The sequence below is a fragment of the Phaethon lepturus genome, unplaced genomic scaffold (genome assembly GCF_000687285.1).
Source record: "Phaethon lepturus isolate BGI_N335 unplaced genomic scaffold, ASM68728v1 scaffold15854, whole genome shotgun sequence".
In the NCBI taxonomy this organism is placed as follows: domain Eukaryota; kingdom Metazoa; phylum Chordata; class Aves; order Phaethontiformes; family Phaethontidae; genus Phaethon; species Phaethon lepturus.
In genome coordinates this window covers 38,381-61,051 of record NW_010534115.1, presented here as the reverse complement: position 1 = coordinate 61,051, position 22,671 = coordinate 38,381, and the positions used below count along the sequence as shown (strand labels likewise).

Below are 22,671 nucleotides of genomic sequence, written 5' to 3'. Positions count from 1 at the left end.
TATACATGTAAAAAGAAAGCTCTCCCTGAGTATAGATCATGAAGCAGTATGTACAGTCCATAATACTTTCAATTCTTTCCTAACAGTAAACTTTATTTTAGAATAAAGGCTGCATCAATACCTGAATCTGAGACATTTGTGGCACCCTGCCAATTAAAAAAATCTGTTTACAGCACACATGTTTTCAGGATGCACTACTAAGCACTAAGGGCAGCTGCAGTATCTCTGCTGAACTTTCTCGTGCAAAAAGGAGAACATGCAGCAGTCCTAGAAATATTAAAGACAGAAACAAAGCGCAAAATACGTAGCCTCCTTAGTTAGCATACAGATCAACCTTCCAGATTCACTTACCTTTAAACTACTGTTTTCAGTTAAATTTAAGCGGCTTCAACTGAGAACATACAACCAAAACTTTTAAAAAAAATTTTCTTTAATTATTCAAATTTTCTTTAATTATTTAAAATTCTTTAATTTTCCTTTGTCACAAAACTTCTGTGTGACAAAGAAGGACAATTTCTGCCATTCTGATTTGCAATTGCTTTAGAAACCCCATAGTTGGGGGGGGTGGGGAGGGAGATAACATGACCTCTGAAGGTAACTTCCCTAAACTATTCTTTGAGTATTCAATTCCATTAAAGCGTCACATTACTGTTGTCAGAAAGCTCAGGGGGCCAGTAAAAATAAAAAACACATAATGTAAGGGCAGTTGATGGCAAGATTCCCTAATACTACCATTGCCCATTTTATGTCTTTGCTTCTGGTTGTTTACCTGAAGAGATGTGGATGTAAAGCACAGGCTTAATATTAAATATTGAAGCTGGAATCACAGAGTTATGTCCCACCTGCTTTGTGCTTTCTTTCTTTTTCATTCTGTCTTTTGCTCTACGTCCTTTACATTTTTCTCATGTTAGCACCAAGATATTGTTCCATGCAAGTGGTGGATTGAAAAGCTCTCTTTAGCTCTGCCAGCCTTTCAGGCTGGCCCTTCTCCTCCTCTTGATGTTTTGTATAAAAGAAAACTCTCTAGGAGTCAAATTATTCACCTAACAGTCTGATTTGGTTTTGATGCCTTACCAGATTTCTTCATCAGCTCATTTTTGTGAATTTTCTAATGGCTTTAAATTTACTTAGCATTTTTTTTTTGCCCACAACTTGTATTATTTTTTTATAGGATGAGAAAACTCTGAACATCTTATTCTGACAAAACGCAGAAAAAACTAACAAACAGTATTCTTTTAGACACTTTTGGGTCTGGTTTACCTACTCTGAATGTAAGGATTGGCAAAACTGTAACTGATTTCATGAGCTTATTCTTACCCTTTTCACCCTCACAATGAAATAGAAATTAGCAGTGCATACTGAAATTGCCATGAAGTTTAACTTCTACGATGTACTGAAAATTAACCGTTTCTGATTTCCAGGTGATCCACATAGATAAATGCACACTGCTCAGAACTGGAAAGGAAAACAATGAGGTTGCTCCATCACAATATTTGCAAAAAGGACAACTGTAGTTCCCCACAAAAATATAAGCTCCAGGAAGAAATGGAATAATTTTTCTGCATAAAGCTTTACAAAGACGCCCTTTTGGATGCTGCATAAAATTACTAAGGACAGTTCTTTCTCTTGCAACAACAAAATTAGTATGCCTGGAAGCCCAGGAAAATTATGACCAGAGTTCCCTATCATTCCTGGGACTTGCCCAAATACCAAAAAAAAAAATTTTTTTTTTAAAATCCTGTGGTTATTATCACTGGTCCTTTATAGTAGCAAAATGTACAGCCTGACTGAATACTTCAAAGGAAGAAGATGTGTTTCAAGAAGTCAAAAAAATTCTTAAACAAGTTGGTCGCTTTGTTCCTGTAAAACTAGAGCAGCTGCTGCACTACGTGATGGCTGCTAAACACCCACCTTTGTAAAGTGGTAAAGCTTCTTAAAATAATTCAGTGCACAACATGAGGTGACAAGCAGAAGTTATATGCGATGCCCTAGGGTAACAAACATCTCTCACTGCAGTGCTACAAAATTTCTTATCTTTCCATTACCCATTCTGAAAACCTAAGATGACTATTAGTAGCAGACTATTACTGGCAAATCTAATGGGGGGGGGGGAAAGATGGGTGCATTCAGTGCTCAATGTCGCACTACATCAATAACTCAAAAGATCTACTACACTGCCAAACATAACGGAGGTTTTCAGCTTACCATCCACAAACATGTCTGTCTTCTCTGAAACTTACAGCTCAGGCAGACAGACCATGTCACCCCGCTCCCTTCACATACTTTGCTGTTATTGATATGTATGTCTGATGTACTAAGAGTTCAGTCGGAGCTGGTTTACTGTAGCGTGCTGAAAAGTGCAGCAGTTTGGGTACTGGTTCACAAGCAGGCCACTGCCTGTCAGAAGAGCGCAACAGACAACTCAGAGCAGCAGCTTGCGGTATGTTGCTTCCCTTTGTTGCTGTTTGTCCAAGCCCAATTAGATGTAGGGGTGAATACATTACATCCAAAACACTTAATGAAGAATAAGCAATTTAATTCGCAAGTAACATGAAAGCAACTGCTCCGGTTCAGGCCAGCGATCTGCATATGGTGCTTTCTCCCAATGCCCCCCTTGCCCTTGATCACGTTCTGCTCAAGCCTACCACAGGTTGTCTATCCAGTAGCCTGCAATGGATTTCTCTTCAAACTGCCTCTCCAGCTACCCTTTAAAGCCGCCTGTAGTTCTTCCACTTGCAGCTTCTTTGGCAAGGTGCTCCGCAGTCTGCCAGGCACTGTGCTTCTTGTATGCCTCACTCGCCCTTGGGCTGGAAGAGGCAGTAAACAGGCAAACCTTGCCTGCAACACGAGTACCATACATAGCCTACTCATCAGCAATTGACATGTCTGACATGTCTGTCAACACAGTTGACATGTCTGTCAACTCCTCTGTTCCTAATTCAGAGGCATTTCTATACTTTTGCTCATCTTCATTGCCCTCTCTGAAACTTTTCCAGTTTTAACATTACCTTCTCTGTGATAAGAGAACTGCAAAAAGGTGTGGGAGAAAACAGGGATTTACACAATTACATAATTATGCTTTTTGTTTTGCTCCCAATTAACTTATTTCCTACTAATTCTTAACATTTGGTTGGCACTGAACTGTGTGTCATAATCTGAATGGTAACAGTCACCTCAGAGATAATAATTTTATACAGACACCAGAACTGTTTTCCCACATGCATCACTCCTTACTTTTCTGCACTGAATTATATCTGCTTTCTTATTGCTCAGTTACTGTCTTACAGTACTGCCTTCTGCAGTCCTTCAAAGTCAGTCCCTGTCCTGATACCTTGAATAACTTTGTAACATCAGCAAATGTTATCACCTCATTGCCCACCCTGTCTTCCAGATTGCCTATGACTATGTTAGGCAATCAAAGTCCCAGCACATCAAGCTGCAGAACTCCACTGTTGACCTTCTTCAGTCCCACAGTGGAGGCATTTGACTATTTACTCCTACCCTTTGCTTCCTTTTCCAGCCAACATCTTATGCATTCATCCCCTGCCATCTCAACATTGCAAAGTAGCTTTTAGCATGCAAATAGCATAATTGTATCATGATCAAGAGATCACTTTTTTTAAGGGTATTCATCAAAAACGGATAAAGAATAAGGACTAGATGGGGAAATCCCTTCATATTCAGTGTTCTTCAACTGTGTTTGTTCTTAAAAGAAAACAGAAAAGCCCTCCACATTTTAGGAGGTAACCTGAGACAGTTTATGTGGTAAGGTGCCAAAAGTGAGTCAAAGCAAACCAAGTCACCCTGCGACGAATTTTTCAGAGAAAGTGTAACTAAGGTACAGAAGAAAATGATTCTCTGATGATGGGTCTACTGAAAATAGACATAGTTTTTTGACACCCCTTCTGTTGGCCACAGCCATACATACCAATGTTATCATGACCAGTGATCCTGATCCAGTGATTGTCAAATGCAGTCATACAGCTGGGAAAGGCCCACATGAAAAAAATACAGGGTGTGAGGACTGCGAGATGAGTACAGACACAAAAGGTCATCAAGGAGATGGATTTCACTAATAAAAATAATGTTTGGGTCAACTGATTCAAGAGACTGAACAAAACACCAGCAAGGCAGACCATAGGGTAACGCTGAATACCTAATTCCTAAAGTAAAGCAAGAGTAGGAAACTTAATTGCCCTATTCTGTGCAGTAACACCTCATTAACAGGAATGTTAGATATTCCTAGGAAGAAAAGACCAATTTCAGTTGCCGTTGAAGCTGGTGTACAATGTACTTCAGCTGTCTCTGGCTTGTTGCTCCTTATTGCATCAGCTCACCCACTAATAATTGCTTGGTCTGCTTGACTTTCTTAGGCAGTTACAGTCAGTCAGCCATGGCAGTTTAACCACTTTCTGCTATTCCAACCTAGTGCATGGGTGTATGGCATCACTGAGAACGAATCTGGTGCCCTCAGTGTATAAGACTTTTGTAAACAGCTCCTCCCACTTTCCACATCACAGAAAACTATTACAACTTTCTTACTGCTCTTTACTTTATTCTCTCAGACAGTAAAGTTTCACTTTCACACTGCTGGAAGCTAATGCTAAGGTTGGCTTTAGATTCAGAGATTGTCCATGGCCCTGAACCATGTGCTGCCTCTTATACATTCCGAGCACACAGAAAGCAAGGTTTCTTCAAAGAATCTCTCATTTCTGTCATTCACATACTGAGATGCTCAAATCATTAATAATTTCTGAGATTTTAAAAGCTACTCCAAGGTCTTCTTTTTCCTTTGAGACCATCAAAGCTAAAAGTAAACATTCAGAGAGTTTTGCATGTCTTCTTCAAAAAAATTTTTAAGTAAAAAAAGAAAATTAAAAATGCAGATTATGTTCAAGAACAACTGAAATACAAATTGGAAGCTTTGTGGCTGTCTCTCTTGGGAAAACCATGTTAGTAACAAGGCAGTGTGTGGAGTTCAAATGTGGTACACGGAAAGTATAGGTATAATCGGTATCTTTAAGTACCGTTAGATAACTTTACAGTTTCTCCCTGGCCAACAAGAGAAAATGGGCCACTAAAGGTGTTGTGCTACGAACGAACCATCTGCCAAAGCCAGCAGAGGCTGGCTGGTTGAATTAGCAGCTGGAGTCTGCAGCTGAGAGTCCTCATGCTCATTTCTTGCCTGTCTCAGTCATCAGGAATTAACAATAGAAATTTTAAAAAAGAAAGCAGTGTCCATTTTGCTCAGCAAAGGGTATTGGAAGTTCACACAGGAACACAACCTACCTGCGTCCTTGGGATCAAATTCTAACAAAGAGGATATAAGTCAAAATTTCAGTCTCAGCAGAACAGGATTGGTGGTGGAAGTTCACAACTTTGAATTCCTATCTGGGTGATTAAGTCTGGACCAGATGAATGTAGACATTACAGAAGAAAATGATGGGGACACGTAGCAGCCAAACACAGGCAAAATAGAACAAGATATTGTTCACTGCCATTTTATTCAAGAGGAAAATATTATGAAAATCAAAACACAGCTTTATATGAATTTTCATTATAACTACTGGGCGGGAGGGGAGAAGTCAAATGAATCTGTAACTAGCAAGCCCGATCTTCAATATCCTATATTTTTTGTAATCAGCCACACTACTGTGAAGGCAATCTTCAGTTTTAAATCATTCAGATTTTATCTGTGATTTGATTCATTGTCTATGTTTCCTGGAAAGCAGCTTTGCTGAGAAGGACCTTTGGGTTCTGGCAGACCAAGTTGGCCATGAGCCAGCAATACACCCTCTTGGCAAAAAAAGCCAACAGTATCCTGGGCCACATTAGGAAGAGCATTGGCAGCAGGTCAAAAGAGGTGATCCTTCTCTCTACTCAACCCTGGTGAGGCTGCACCTGGAGTGCTGGGTCCAGTTCTGGGCTTGCCAGTAGAACAAAGACACGGACTTAACCGAACTGAGTCCATCACAGGGCCGCAAAGATGATGAAGGGAATGGAACATCTCTCAGAAGAGAAGCTGTGAGGTAGGAATCTTTGCTCTGGAGACAATTCAGGGGATCTTACCCATATGTATAAATACCAGATGGGAAGCAATGAAGATGAGGGGGCAGTCTTCTCTGTAGCACCCACTGACAGGACAAGAGGCAACAGGCACAAATGAAATTACATGAAACACCACCTGACTGCAAGAAAACACCTTTTTGCTGTGAGGGTGGTCAAACAATGCAACAGGCTTCCCAGAAAGGTTGCGGAGTCTCCATCAGTGAACTGGACAACCTGCTTTACATGACACTGCTTTGAGCACGGAGGCTGGACTAGATGATCTCTAGACATCTCTTCCAGTCTAAATTATTCTGTGATTCTGTAATTCTGTCCAGTACAGCTCCAAGTGCAAAGATCAGGGCCCAAGTGCTCATTGTCTTACCATGCTGCACTCATGGCCTTTAAGGAAAACCTTTACAGTGGAGCTGCTAGGGACCTATTTGAACATGATCACATTAGAATGGGAGAAGGCCTGTTCCCATCTGCCAAACTGGAGTTGTACTGGAGTTGTACTGTACAACACCCATCTGGAATTGTACTCCAACAGCTGTAGTACTTTGACAGAGTAACTTAGGGTACCAGTCCTACACCAAACAGTACTGAATATAGGTGTCTTGACAGGTTCAGAGAGCAATGTCTTCCCCAGAGCAGGAGAGGAATGCGTGTACACTTCCACTTCAGACCAGTGGCACAGCCTGGAGACTGGGAACAGATTCAGGGGTGCAGATAACTTAGGTACATGCTCAGCAAGGTTTTGCGTACCTCACTGGACAGTTTGTTTTCTCATTGCTGGAAGGAGAGTGAAACTTAGTTATCACTGGAAAAGTTTGTAAATGTCTATTTAGCAGTCCAAGGCCAGAAAATTAGCAGGCGACAGTCTACATTATGTAATACGTAGTAGGACTGAAAAGGCGTTCTCTATTTGAAAATGTAAGACTCTGAAAGCCAAACTATTAGAAAAAATAGACTGAATTCTCTGAAGGAAGAGTGCTTTAATAAGACCTCTAACAGCATGTGTGGCTTCCATAGCTATACATTCCCATGATGCTGAAGGCAGGTACGGTTCATCAGCTGTTGCTATTTCAGGTGAGCTTTTGGGGGTTTGATTGCCGAAGAAAGCAAGAGATGATATATGTTTCAAAGGTGGCTCTGAGTTTTTACAGGACCTCTGCAGCTGCCTGACACAGAACTCTTTGCCAAATCAGAAATCCAGTTTTGTTATCCCAAGCTACATCCTCCCTAAACTGGGTTTGGTGTGCAGCAATGGTACTGGTGTATGTCTGAGGATCCCCACCTGTTGGTGAAATTTTCCCAGACTTTTAGGACAGCTTTGGCTAAACAGTGCATACAGACTGCAGCTGGTGAAAAGAACTGAGCTTTTTAATATATTTTGGCCTACGCACTCTGAACTACTTCCAGCGACAGAAATCATTAGCTTAATGCTTCCTGTTATGCTATATAGAATCAGCCTGCCTTGAAAGGTTCTATAAAAGATTTAGATTTTAAATTCAGAAATCTTGCTGGAAGTCAATGACATTTGTCAGAGCCTGACTCTGTTCCCTCCATATTTACAAAACTCAACCTGATGATAAAAAATGTCATGGGAAATTGCACTACCAACAAAACAAGATACTGAAACAACAAACATAACTTTTGTAAATTAGCCCTATAAAAACTCACATACAGAAAAGCCTGCTCAAAATCTCAAGGAAGTTGTCTTTGTCACCAGCATTTCCTCTTAAGAATAGAAATATTTTAAAATTTTATTTAAAGAGGAACCCTTAAGACATTTTAAATGGAATGAAAAGAAGTTTTATGTGTGTTAACAGCTGAGCCCTCATAATAGCAGACATGCTAGGATAAGCTTAGGCAGATGACAGGAGAGATAACAAATAAATCTTTCATTTTAGCTGAAGGCTACATTCCGTGTGACAATTTTTTCATTTTGAATATTTACATCATCACTTGCTTTACTGAAAAGCTCATGTGCTTCAAAATGAAGTCCTCAGTGTCCTGGAACTCAACTGTCTGCAGGAGGCATGGACTATGCAAACCAAAAACTTTATCACAATCCTGATGGCAGAAGTCCACATGAGTTTCTTTGCATCAACAAGCTTCAGTTGTGGGTTTTTTTCCCTCTTTTTCACTGCTGCTGGTTTCTCAGAAGGCAATTAAATTACTGTTGTTTTTTTTCTTTTTAGTTTATTGACACCTGTTGCTGTGCCTTGGGACAGTTACAAATGTTTGTGATCTCTGCAGCAAAAATACATACTGTTAGTTAATCTGTAATCAACTAGCTCAAGTTACAATACAACCTGAATATTGAACCAAGCACCGATTTTTATTCAAAAATGTTGGGTCTGGATGTGATGGCTACATATCATAAAGAGTTTTTAAAATATGCCTGTGCAAATACAATTTATAAAGTACTTAAAAGAACTGCAGGTGTAAATGAAAGACAAAAAGGGCATAAAGTTTTAGATCCCTTATTTTCGCTTCAAAGGAGAAGAAAAGGATGTATCTTTGGCCCAAATCTTCCTACTGCTCTTTTTTCAACAGGAAAATTTATGGGCAGAAAGTCTGAATGCAGCCCAAATCAGCAGAAAACTGAAATGAGCAGAACAGGGAGTCACCATGAAGATAAAACAGTAGGACTGCCATTTGTGAGATCCTCATGGATGCTTTCTTGCCAGAATCCCCTGGATCAAAGGATGTTCTGACACCTCTGAAACAATCTCTACCATGTGGATTGCTGGAAGCTGGGAAATAGCACCTTCTCCTTTTCTCACACTCCCATAGACATCCTCTTTTGGGCTGTATGGACACTTGGTTTGAATTTTACAGTCTTTCTTCTGTAAATCATGTGCTCAAAAGCCATGTATCTGGAACCAAATATTCAAAAGACTATAATCTTGTAGGACCTGAGTAAACAAACACCTAGGCAAAACCCTTCCCTGTTAGAATCTGCAATTTTAATTCCTCCAGAAACTGTCAAGAATTCTCCTGGAGGGCTAGAAATGCATGGGATTGGAGTCTTTCTAAAGCCTCTCCATTTTCACTTCTTTTACTCCAAATGCATACATAAAGCTAGGGGTTTAGGAACAGATCAAGAGTATTCTTGGAATCACTGACACTACCTGTTTCTGGATTCACCTATGAATCACTGTGTAATCCAAGAAAAATCAATTCTACTCAGAAATTCCAATCAGAATAGCTACTCCTACATTATGTAGACTACTTTGATTACTTGAGCTTTTGGTTACGAAACAGTAACACTTACCTTGCTTTACAGGGCTCGTCAACAATTAGATCTTTAAAAAAAACCACAAACACGAAAACAAGCCCTAAAACTCCAAGAGAAAGGCAGCCATGGTATGCAAGTAATTTTAAAGCACATAAATTCTAAACAGATGTATTGTTTTAATGCCCAAATATTCACTGGCACTTTTCTAAAAGGTCTGATGTCATCCAGCATGGTTTGGAAGTGTCTCTGTTGCTGAGTATTAAAGCATCAAGCTTTAGGGATTTGTTTATTAAGAGGGCTGAGTTCTTTCTATTAAGCCTGATTAGAGCTGATGCTGTAAGAACAACAATCACCATCACTTCACCATGCTAATGTTGACAGTATACATTTATTGGTAAATTATAATGTTTCTCAGTTCAGCTGAACACCCACTTCTTAAGAGAAAAAGTACTTCTTTCCATATCCAGGTGAGAGTTTTGTCGTTCAAAGACAAGCTGTTCATTGTCATCCCTTTCCCCTTCCAACTATTAACAGACTATGATTATTCCTATCTCTGATTCCAGATGTCTCGGCAAACTTCCTTTTGTGAGGAAGTCAAAGTGAGTCAAAGTGCCACTGATTCACATTACAAGAAGGAAATACAAGTTTCCACTGCATATTTTCAAGCGTATGAAATGGCATAGCTCCCCTGCTGTTCCTCAGACATGTGACTCACTGCGAGATAGAAAGAAGAAAAAAATCATCTGTGTTAGCACTGTCGGTAAAGACTGTTTCGCTCCGTACTGTGTTGCTGAGATGCTCTGAGCATTTGTCAGGTCTCTTCTAATCTTTGACTTTGCTGTAAGTGAGTTTTTCTGGTCAGTCATACAAACAGTCACCCACCGGGTACCACGGCCTGTATTTACCCCCTGTTCCAAGGATTCTAAGCATGGCTCAGAGGATTTTCCAAGTAAAGCAAAACTTTTTGGAAAAGGAGACTCATGAAACACTACAGAGATCTGTGTTTTAGGAACAGCACCAAGTACTGTCCTGCATCATCTGCTGGAGACTGTCTTGGGTCAGTTTTCAGGGAAAATGGAACAATTTAGACCCTGGCTTTGTGGTTTTCTCTACTTGAAAACAATTGTTTGAGGTTAAATGTGTAACCACAAGACTTTGGGTCTTGTACAAACAGTATCAAACACCAAAATTTATTTCGTATTTCCACACGGCTTGTAGGAGTGAAGCTAATTATTTCATGTTACTTCTGTGACTCATCAGATCTCTTTGCAGGATAAGCGCTTGTCTTGCCACAGCTACATTGATAAGATTGGCCTTCATCTTTTGGCTTCAAATGCCAAAAGGTGTATGCAGGACACAAATTTTGTTTCTTGTTTCACTGAAAACAGTTCTTGGACTGCTTTGGCTGATGGGTTACTGTCAAAACGGCCCAGCTTACAGGGAAAAAAAGACAAACTGCCAGCAGTTACTTATGTTAAGAGGAGAATGAAAGAGAACATCAATAAAATTCCAGCCTCTGTTGTATATCTATGCAACTCCAACAGTCAAATAGGAAGTAGTTTTTTGTGGAGGTAACACTGCTATGTAGAGGTACCTTGAGGGCAGATGGGAGACTTGACGGAGTTCTACAGCACTTAAAAACCATGAACATGTAAAGTTGTACATGTCACACATACAGCCACAGGATAGTTGGTTTAGGAACAAGCAAACAAGTCATGTAGAAAGACAGGCTTGCATGCACCAGTGGACTGAAAAACACAGCTCACAATTATCAAGGAAAAAAACCCCTTCGCTCCCCACCTACGTACATGTCTTGTGTTGGTCACTTACAGAAATGTTGCACTGAAGCTGAGGAAGGCCAGCAGCCAGTACTTAATGACTTCTACCTGGATTTCTCCAGTATATTAACAAAGGTTTTATGAAAGCATTTTATTCCTTCTTGGATAGACTCACAGAAGCACAGAAAGAAACAAACTACCAAAGCTTTTGATTTTTGTTTTAATTTTCCCAGTGGTCCCCCAGCATGTAACATTTGGCAGTGTTAGAATCACACCACACATACACTCCACTGAAGCATGGGGCATAACCTGACAACTATTCATTTTTATTCTGTTATTTAAGTGTTTTCAGTTACGTTCTTTTCTAACCACTCAGTGTGGATCTATAAGCACACCAATACACTTCCAAAACTTCTTCTGTGTTGCTTACTTTTTGAAGTTTCAATTAGCAAGGATACTGCAGAAAACCTGTTTTGGGAGCCTTACAGCACAACTGGCTAATATGAACAATTCTACACTCAAAACCCATTTTTGACAGGAAAACAATTATCCATTTAAAAACACCTTGCTCATTACAGAAACATAAAATGAAGAAACACATTTTATAGCAGTATGGCTAACTAATATTTATGTACACTCCCAAACCGTTCAGTGGAGTATTTCTTGCTTTACAACTGTTGAATGCTAGCTGGCATCAGCAGCACATGCCTGGTTTAACTAGATAAAAAGCAAGAAGGTATATTACATGACGCTGAGAAAAGGTAAAGTAAGGTCCTTCTTTTAATGCATCACAGAATCACAAAATCATTAAGGTTGGAAAAGACCTTCAAGATCATCAAGTCCAAGCGCCACGTCCACACATTTTTTGAACACCTCCAGTGATGGTGACTCCACCACCTCCATGGGCAGCCTGTTCCAATGCTTGATCACTCTCTCCATTAAGAAATTTTTCATAATATCCAATCTAAACCTCCCCTGGTGCAACTTGAGGCCATTTCCTCTCATCCTATCACTAGTTACTTGGGAGAAGATACCAACACCCACCTCACTGCAACTCCCTTTCAGGTAGTTGTAGAGAGTGATGAGGTCTCCTCTCAGCCTCCTCCTTCTCCAGACTGAACAACCCCAGTTCCTTCAGCTGCTCCTCATAAGACTTATGCTCTAGACCCTTCACCAAGCTTCGATGCCCTTCTCTAGATGCGCCCCAGCACCTCAACGTTCTTCTAGTAGTGAGGGGCCCAAAACTGAGCACAGTATTCGAGGCATAGTCTCCCTAGTGCAGAGTACAAAGGGATGATCACTTCCCTACTCCCGCTCTCCACACTATTTTGACACAAAGGCTCACACGTGGTTCTTATAAACAGAACAGGTTTTTAACCATGTATTTTTAAAGTACATATTTGCCTTTCCCCCAGAAAATGTCTATAAGAGACATCAGGACCACATTTAAAAGAAATTAATGAGTTTTCCCCTGTTAAGGTTTCTAATTTTGCTCTATTTACATACTCTATGTCAATCTAGAAGGCCAAAATTCTGTTTGAAGGAAGGTGGCCAGACTTAAAGGCAGTATTGGTGCATCTAACTCTGGCTGAAGTGAAGACCTTGCCCTTGCTTTAGGTTTTCCACAACTTCCCTTAGAATCACCCTACTGTAGCACTCCAGCCATCTCACAGTGAAGTTAAACTGAGATTGTACTTTAAACAAGACTAAATTATTTTCTTTTCATACCTCTGTGACCACACTTTATTCTGATGAGTGCTACCATACATGTGGGGCAGCTGAATACCCCACTGACATATGTCTCTTCCCCTGGTTAGGTTCTGTATAAAACATGCGCCAAAAGTACCAGTGTTGTCTGAAAAAGATTCGTCTTAAGGATGAAAATGCTCTGTGGGAGTAGGGACTACCATGAATGTTCTACGATATTTCTGAGCTTAAATAACAACTTAAATTTGGCAAAATAAATGTAGGCAAAAAGTAGCCACTAGGAAAGCTGATACCTGTGATTCTTACTTTGTTCGGGTTCCAAAAAACGAACCAGCAAAATCATTATGATCTGTAAATGCTACTCCTACACATATTCTGTTTTGCAGCATATTAGACAAACTCTGTTTTATAAGGTTGCAAATAAGGAGCTATTCTCCTTGTTCATCAGGAAAAGGAATGCCCACAACACCATGGAACGAAGACTACTCAGTTCACACAAATCCACTTTCCAAGGCAAAGCATCTTCAAGTTATCGAATTTCCCACACTTTTGAGTTGGGCACAAGCTCAGACCCAGTATGCCATAGGCTCAACACACTATAGACATCAGCCACGCTGTCAAGGTAGCTGCAGAGAAGAGGTCACAAGTTCAGTTAGGGGAGAAGCTGTGGTTGTGGAGTTGCAGATACCTCTGAGAAGCTAATTCAAGTAATGTCCCTGTACATTCCTCAAATGGCACTATCTAGCATCAGATCAAGAGGGTACACTGGGGAAGACAGCTGGGGAGGATAGCTTTGGGAGCAGTCACCTGTCAGACAACAATGACTGGGTTTGAGAATTGTCTAGACTACTCCTAAGCTCCAGTCCCTATTTTTGTGTAAGCAGAATGCCTAGACTAATCAAGGTATTTTAGATAACAGACAAAAATAGGTAACCAAATTGCTACAAAGTATAATTTGTCAGCAAGAAAGTAATGCAATGCTGAGAAGGCCAGATAGATAGCTGCCTACAAAACTGTATCACTCACCATAAAGATGGGGCCAACACAATTTTTTATCCATCTTCTTTGATGGTAATCTTGAAGAGTACTAGGTTTGTGGGTTGATTCATCTGCCAGCTGAGTTTACACAGAAGCATCTGTTAGATCCTGAACCACAGGAACAGGAAAAAGGGGAAAGGAGGACAAAGCTCTGACATATAATCTAGTTGTAAAATACCTACCTGATATTTTCCAGGCATGTATATTTCAAGACACCAAACTTTCTAAAAGGTTAGCTGTGCTGCTGCTATAACTTTGCTGTAACATACATATATGCACAGAGTTCATAAAGTTTAATGACTAGAGGAAAGCCACAGCAGTACAATAGTCTATGCCTTGCAGAATTTTCTTTATTTCATTTGCACAAGAGATTAACTCAAAGCTCTTGGCAAGCACATCCACGTGCTCAAGGAGGGACCAAGGAAGGGCTGCAAGAATGAAAAGATGATAAGCTTTACAAAAGAAATTTCTCTTTAACCCAAATCCAGCATTGGTGTGACAGGTAAAGATTAAACAGAAAGAATTGTTTGGAATTTACAACAGTCTTCATCTGGTAGCCCACAGCTACACCCATCCACCACTGAGTGACTGAATGACCAGTTAACAACCAGCACTCTGACCCTGCCCTTCAGCCCCTGGCAAGCCTTTGTCTTAAAATGAAAGAAACAAACCAGCTGTAGAGATTGTACATTTTTTGATTGCAAGGCAGGTGTGCATGAAGCAATGGCCGTTCCTAGATGGTGCAATTGCAATGGCTGCACAGAATAAAGAGGAAGCATACACAGAAATGCCCGCAAACACCACTTTGCCCACACCATGGGCACTTCCTCATACTTTGGAAAAGCAGTAAGACAGGGACAGTTGTAAGACAAAGCCAGTGATGTCAAACACTCTCCCCACAATTCTACAGGCTGTATTGTGAAGAGGTCTTCGCTGAGTAAAAGTACTTAAGGAGTCTCTGTTCACACCCACCCGTCACTGCTCCCTTGCCCCTGCAGAAAAAGTGCCCCAAGTGGTAAATATTATCACTGGCTAGAGAACCAGAATAATTCTACCACAATATTAATAAGAAACAATTGAAAAAGTTTAATTCTTGATTTAGTGGTTGTTTTGAATCACATGCACGAGGGTCCTACAGAGTCTTGGACTGCTTTTGTAGATGCATTATGCTGACATATTGGGCTCCTCTTTTGGAAGTAGCATCACACACATGCTCTGCGCAAAAAGTCTGAAGCTGCCAGTTACCAAAATTTACTAATTAAGCATGGACCAGGCAGTGTATTTCTAAATATACATTAATTTTTCAGCAGAAGTCCTAGGCTTTAAACACTTGAAAAGTATGTTTTCATTCTGATCAGCCATAACTAGGCTATTTGATTACAGTAACTTAATAAACTTCAAAATCCTCCTCTACAAGAACTCTCATAGCTTAAGAGTAATTTTGTACTTCCATTAAATGCCACATTGCAGCTTCTTAAACTGCTTAATCAGTTTCTAGTCAATTTAACTCTTGTTCCTGAAGTAGCCTGTCAGTGCTGAAATTAGAATTAAGAATCACAGGATAATTCAGGCTGGCACAGATTTTGGGAGGTCTGCATTCCATCTTTCTGCTTTATATAGCCATCAGATCAGATTAGATTAGGTTGCTTAGGGCTTTATCCAGCTTGGTCTTGAAAACCCTGAAGGATGGAGACAGCACAACATCCCTGGGCCCACTCTCAACTGCTTTATTGTCCTCACTGGGGAAAGTTTTTCATTATGTCAAGTCAGAAAACAAGTTCATGTTCTTGTTTATTTCAGCAGAAGTCTGTCTTCTGACTGTCTTCTCATTTCAAACTATGGCCCTGATGAAGAAATTACGTGTTGACATTCTCTGCCCTGTGTTACACTGGAAGTCAGATTAGAATAAATGCAATGTGGCCTTAAATATCTGAATATCTTTCCCAGCAACTCTCAAAAAAGAAAAAAAACCTATCCCATTCACTGAAAACCCAAAGACAGAATTACTCCCCATTTGAGGCTGCAATTAGGAGGGGAAACAAACTAAGGCAACTGAATTTGTCGTGTTTGGGAATCAGGGCCTGAAGGGAACACAGCAGTAGAGAGCTGCTTGCTTTCTCAGTTCCTCTTTTGACACTACCCAAACACGTATGGTGAAAGCTGACAAGTGCAGTTGACCACAAACTGCAGCTGTCCCAAGGATCTACTCCTTCCAGCTCCAAATGATTTCTTTAGCCTGTTTACCAAAAAGCACCAAGATAAAAAAAAAGTGCGGGGCAGGGGAAAGGTACTTTTGAGGCTATGGAGTATTTAAGGTGTCTATATGAGCCTGGGAAGTATATTCCTTAAATGGTGTTTAAATAGTGAGACTACTAGGCGTCTGGAAGAGCAACTACTATTTACTGAAGAAAAAGAGTTTACCCTAAAGCTAAATAAAACTCCAGCACACTACAAAACGTCATGCTGGGGACTAATATGGATAGCTTCACCAGAATGAAGAGCAGGCATACAGAGTGAACTCTCTTCCGTTCTGTTCCTGCATTCCCACTCAGTGAGGGCTGAGACAGGTCACAGTATATCTGTGGTTACATACAGAACTTGTTTCCAGAGCTGTCAACTTCTTACATGACTTAAATCCACTTAAAATGGATACAGGAAATTGAGAATAATGGAAATAATGGAAATAAAAACAAGGACATAATCATGCCTAAAATCCTCTACAAGGAGGATTTTCCAAAGAAAGTCCTTAAAGCTTTGCTATACAAAGAAGTGGTCCTAATATTCAGCATCTGTTTTTGTCACCTGCACACAATTCTTCACAGCTCTTTTGCTCCCATAGCAGCTCCCTTTCTCCTGCGAGCCATTTTAGTATTAGTTGGAGAGTGGTTGGAGGAAGAGGCTCTTTACCAGCCAATAAATAGACACGAAAAACTGGAGAAAGCAGAAAGGAAATAGCACCAGGCCACAGGAGGTACAAAGACTGGTAAGTGGACAGAGGTCATCCTGCCAATGTAAACACCAAGAGGGCTAAATATAACATTCATAACAATTTATAACTCAACTGCATTTGTGGTGTTTTTAACAGAGGAACACCACCACCACACACACACACAAAAAAAAAAGCACACCAAGCCTGGCTACCCCTATCCTGAAATGATTTTCCATGAGAGTAGCTCCTCAATGAAAGCTGCACTTAATCAGTTCTTGAAATCACTTTTTACACAGTTTGCGTGAGATATGTCAAATGAAAGAGGACAAGTTTAATAGGATTAACCTGAGAAAAATGCGTTCAAGCTTCTGTGGACAGCTCCTATGTGTCCCACTCTGGATCTCTTCACAAAACTCATTTGCTAATGGAAAGGTCAGCCTAAATTCTATCCACTGAACACACACTTTTTCCAGAACAATTCTCTGCAAACAATGTGCTACAAAGATTCAAAGCAATAAACAAATCTCTTTAAGTTACAGTCACTCAATGCTTTAAAACTGTTGTACTGTTAGTAAGGACATGCCTAAGCCTGTTTTGTTTACACATTTGAGTATATCACCTGTCAAGATCTATTTCAACTGCTTTGAAGGATGAACAATCATCATTTTCACCATCATTAATTACTCTGAATTATGGTTTGCATTAATACTAAGCCTATGGTGTGTCTAACCAAAGACTGCTCTAGAACAGGTAGGAACAAACAGTACCCAACACAATAACAAAGCTTCTCTCTGATCAATTGTGAAAAGCAAAACATGTAACACTATATATGCTGAGCAACTGCATTTCATTCAACAGCTTTATAAGCAGTACTCAAGCAGGCTGGCAGGTAGTATCATCTCCATTTTAAAGATAGAGGATTGATGTGCAAAGAAATCAGAAAGATTCCCTTGAAAGAAAAGTGACTTACCCAGGAGCAGACCCAAACTTCCCTTTGATCATTTTGGGTGCCTAAGTAGGGACTTGTTGAGAGAAGAGGTACCCAGAACACCAAATTCAACACAATGTGCATCTGTTTCTGAATCGTAAAATCTAAGACCTCCCAAGCAATTTTACAGTTTTGTGCCACAAACTGGTGAATAAAGAAGATAATCAGAAGTGTGCAGGTGGTGACTACGGTAGCTGCAACAAAGGCTCAAGAGGAGGGGAGAGCGGAATACACTGCTCTATGGAATAACGCACCAAATGGTATCTACAAAATCTCTTTATGGCACTGTCCAGTCATTTCAGTCTGCAATACAACCATGGCACATTCCACCACTCCACGAAGGCTCAAGCAGATTTTTCCCCTTCCTTTGGGTCAATTCAGAGTGAGACAAAGATTTTTTCACTGACACCAAGGATTCCTGTTCTGACCTGTATCGAAGTCCAGCCCCATTATAGAGGCTACAGGTCTTTCCCCTTCCTCAGTTTCTTCAGATTTGATCTAATCTACAACAGCAGAAGCTGCTGGGAGGAGAAAAAAAAGTAGATTGAGTGTATTTACTGATTCCATTCTTAGACTTACAATAGGTAAGCCTTCAGGTTAGAAGTTCCTCCAGATGTATCTTACTATAAACATACGGGGGGGAACATCTAGAGCGGAAAGCTTGTAAGTTACAGATTATTTGTTAGTTCAGTAAAGCCTGTCAGCATGCCAGTGTGTTACCTGCTTCCCATGCTTGCAGACAGACCACAGTTTGCACATGCACAAAATATAAGAGCAGAGTAATACTGGGATACTCCAAAATGGAAACTTGGCATAACAAAAGCTTGCAGAAATGCCAATGGAAGCAAAATCACATACTTCACCTTCAACCCACCTTCAGTTCCAAAAATCACAAAACAACAAATGCTTGAGAAATCAAAACAATTTTTTTCACTATACTAAATATATGGTACTGCTTCCTTTGAAACCCTCTTTCTTCTTGCTGTGCTGGCAAAGTCCAGATTAAAAGATATAGTTACTGCCTTTTTTCTACCTATTAGGTGTAGAAAAGTGATAGGAACTGGGAAACAAACCACAAGTTTGTCCAGACAAATAGCTGTCAAGGCCAAGAATAAGGTATTTCAAAGGTCAGGAAACACTAATAGATGCAGACTCTTCATGCATCATCTACCAGTTAGCCACAGGCCCTAGCTGCATATAAACTGCAAAATATTCAGTTGAACTAATTTTAACATGAGTATTCTTCTTGTTTATAACTCATCTGGGCTAAATACTTATATATAACATATCACATTTCTTACAGCAAGCTCACAGCTTTCCCACTTTCAAAAAGTCAATCAGGACTTACTAACTAAAACTGGTAAAAATTATGTAAGTACACTGACACCTCTAAGGTACAATATTTTGTCTTTTTTTATTACCTGCAGCCGCAGATAAAGATTTAGGCTGTCTACACCACACAATGCACTCTTCTGCAAAGTCCTCCTCAGCCAGAGGAGGACTACTTGCCCCACTCTTCAGGAAAAATAACTATAATATTATAAAAGGCAAACTCTGCTGCCCTTAGCAGCTCTCACATCTGGGCTGCCTGGTTAAACCATTGCAAACCTTGTCAGTTATACATAGTCTTAGAGACAGCAATTTGGAGAATAATTCGCTTCCTCATTCATCAGTTTTGGATGGGAGGTCAATAGGGTGGAAGGGCAGAGTTCACTACATTCCTGACTCTTCACTGCCTTGTACTGCCCATAGCTCTACACTTTCCCAGGGAGGATACCACCCTAATTAGGCTTTGGTCTCCATCCATTCTGTATCTGCCTAAGTGGCCAGGCAAAATGCAATGCAATGAAACTTGATTAGCTTTCAACGAGCTAATAATGCAATGCTGACCACCCTAAGTGATTAATCTGAGAGGCTTACCAGGGACAAAGGGCTAGAATGAAAATATTTTAGGCCGACAAACACCACCATATCTAGTAGCCACAGTTAGTACTATTCCTGCAAGACACTCTCCTCCTCAGCGCCTGCTGTTTAAAGGCTTGATTTTCATAATACCTAAAATTGAAGGCAGGAAGAGAACATCCTTAGTACACAGAATGAAAGGCAGTTTGTGCTTTAGGACTTCTTCCTTACACTTACCTACGCTCGTAGGAAATATATCCTCGTTGTTGATTTGCACCTCGATCCAGTCCATGAGAAGATTCATATATTGAGGTGCGGGCAATGCTGTAGGCTTCTTGTACTTTATGTCATCCTGCCACCGATACTCATACTTAGGGCCTCCAGACATCACTGGGCAGGTCCTCTCTGTGCAGAACTCACAGATAGTTCCATAAATGAGGTTGATCCTGTTGAAGAAGTCAACAACATGGACAGCCACCCAGTCATTTTGGTCTTCTCCACTGGGCAACTGCACAGCTGCTTTCAAGTCCACACCTGAGTTCAGAGAGGCCTGTGCTTGTTTGTGAAGTTCAAACCTCTGGGTTCCAGGTTCAAACTTGCGTTTTGGGCGGAAAGTCTTATCTTTATTAAAGACTTGCTTGAGAGCTATGGACATGGCTGCTAATCTTCTGCTCTGCAGCAGCTGACAGAAAAGCACAGCTGGGATTTAATGCAGGTATCTGAAAACAGTTGCTCCCTATCACAGATCCTCTTTTTCTCAAAGAAGTTCTTATCAACTTCAGAGCAGTCTAATAGCTCTTCCTCTTGAAAGCCTTCCCGAAAAGCTTCATGTCCCTAAGGATGTGGAAACAATGTACATTAGTGGTAAACTTGAGTCTGGCCCTCTCAGTTTGTTACAGTTTTACCATAATTTTCTAGTAATTATGAGCTGAAAATATATAACATGGTAGCCTTTAAAAATCGGACAACTCCTAACAGGATGAAAATTTAAAAGAAAAAAAAAAGCTTCACTTTTTTCACGTATTAAGGAATTACATTCTCTGTGCTTTTTAAATACCTACCCAAATAGAGGCTCTTAAGTTATCATAAAGATGGGAGTTCAATAAATCTTGGGTAACTACCCATCTTTAGATAGTTTTTAAACCAACCTTTTAATTTTGCTGCATTTTTACAGTGACTACATACCATACATAATATATGTATAAATTTAGCAGACAAAATACTATAATGACAATTTAGAAGTCTTATCTAAATGCTCTTAAACTGACAAAAGATGCCTCTAAGTATTCACCATAGCATCAGTGCTCTTCTCTGTAGGAAAAAAAAACTTGTGCAAGATTTTTCCATATTTGTTCTCCATTTTTAATTAATGAGGTATTTGTTTATGCAAACCTCATAGAACCTAGTTAGAGCGAAAACTACAGTATTGCGCAGAAACAATTCCTGTTTTCCACAGAACTGTATAGACATTGTTACTTTTCTTGACCCACCTTCAGGAATTCAGTAGTGGTCTTAATTTTCTATTGCATTGTGTAGAATGATTAGAAAGCAATGGTGAAGCTGCCACTTTCTTTACAACTCTATTAATCTTCTCTACAGGGGAATACTTGGCATTGTTGTTCTTACAAAAGGAAGAGCATAAACTTTGCGTTGTTCCATCTAACCTACTCTGGCAACAAAGAATGATTTCAACAGCCAGTCTGACTGAAAAAATAAATTATTGCATTAGAGCCTTATTTGTTCTTATACATACGTGCAGAAGAATATTATCATCAGTATATTTAGGCATTTAGTAGCTGATAGGGTGGATAGGGGCTCCCTCATTTAGACTTTTATTTTAGTAGTGATGGTTTTATGGTCAAAGACAGAGAGTAAACATTTCATGTTGTGCATAATTTAAATTAAATAATACAATACATTTTAAATTTGCACAGCCCTACAAAAATCCTACCCTATCAGTGGCTGACGAATTCTCATCATGGGATTAGGTATGCTCCAGTGTCTCCCTTAACAGAAATCATGTCCATGAAAATTTTACTCGGCTGTGTGTGGAAAGCACTAAATTCTTCTGAAGACAGTTGCCCAAAGCTTTGCTGAGGGGCAGAAAGGAAGAGAAAAAGGTGCTTGTTTTTTCTTAAGCACCACAAAAAAGCAACATGTACCTAAATAAAGAGAAATCTAGTGTGCTAGACCCATAAAAAATCCTCTCCCAAAATAGCTGAAAGATTAGCATTCAGCCAATTTCCCAGCAAGCAGCAGCTAAACAAACCCAGCAGAGAAGTGCTTCTTTTTCCTTTTACTGATGGCATGATGGAGGCATACTCCAATCATGAGTTTATAAACAGTAATTCTTTCTGTGCCAGCAAAACATAAGAAGTTCAGGGATGAACTCCAGGGAGACTAGTGACCCATCTGACATGCCCCTTGGAGTAACGTTCAGACACAGAGATCCTGGATGTTCAAATTCAGAGATCCTGAAATGTGACAAAGTTTGGGGAAAGAAAACTTTAAACCAAACTAGCCTTGGAACAATTTAGCTAAGTGTCACTGGCAGGAAACAAAGGCACTTTAAAGAGACAACTTTGCCCTGCAGTTTGTTGTTTGTTACCAAGACCCATAATCTCCAGCTCTTAAATGCTCTGTGGCAGTCAGCTGTTCAAAGAAAAGGTGAGTACTGCTGCACAGACTGAGCTTGTGACTGATGCACTTTGAGATGGCATGGAGCCAATGTCCCAGTTTGCTCCAAAGTTTTACAGCTCAGGTAACTACTTTTTTCACACTTTAATATACCTGGTGCTCTTATGTGGCTACTTTGACTCCCTTCTTCACCTGTAAATATCCACCAGACCATGACAGGAATTTTTATTTAAAACAACAAGCTGACCACCAAATAAAATTCATCTTCAGAAGGCACATTTTGAAGCACAGTACTCACTGATGTTAAACCTTTTCCAAGAAAAACAGAAGACATTATATTTTATAAGCTATTTTCTACTGAATATGCAAACATAATTAATCATATTAAATACGTACTCTT

At 40.0% G+C, this 22,671-nt stretch overlaps 1 protein-coding gene across 1 annotated transcript in view; it reads right to left on the bottom strand.

Annotated features, from left to right (window-relative positions):
* MOB3B (MOB kinase activator 3B) overlaps window positions 1-20,289 on the bottom strand; it is a gene marked incomplete at its 3' end in the record, with an annotated part of 33,605 nt that extends 13,316 nt beyond the window's left edge. The window contains exon 1 of the mRNA XM_010285439.1: window positions 19,872-20,289. Coding sequence (XP_010283741.1) covers window positions 19,872-20,289 — 418 coding nt within the window. The remainder of the gene's footprint in view (window positions 1-19,871) is intronic.
* Between the last annotated feature and the right edge of the window lie 2,382 nt (window positions 20,290-22,671).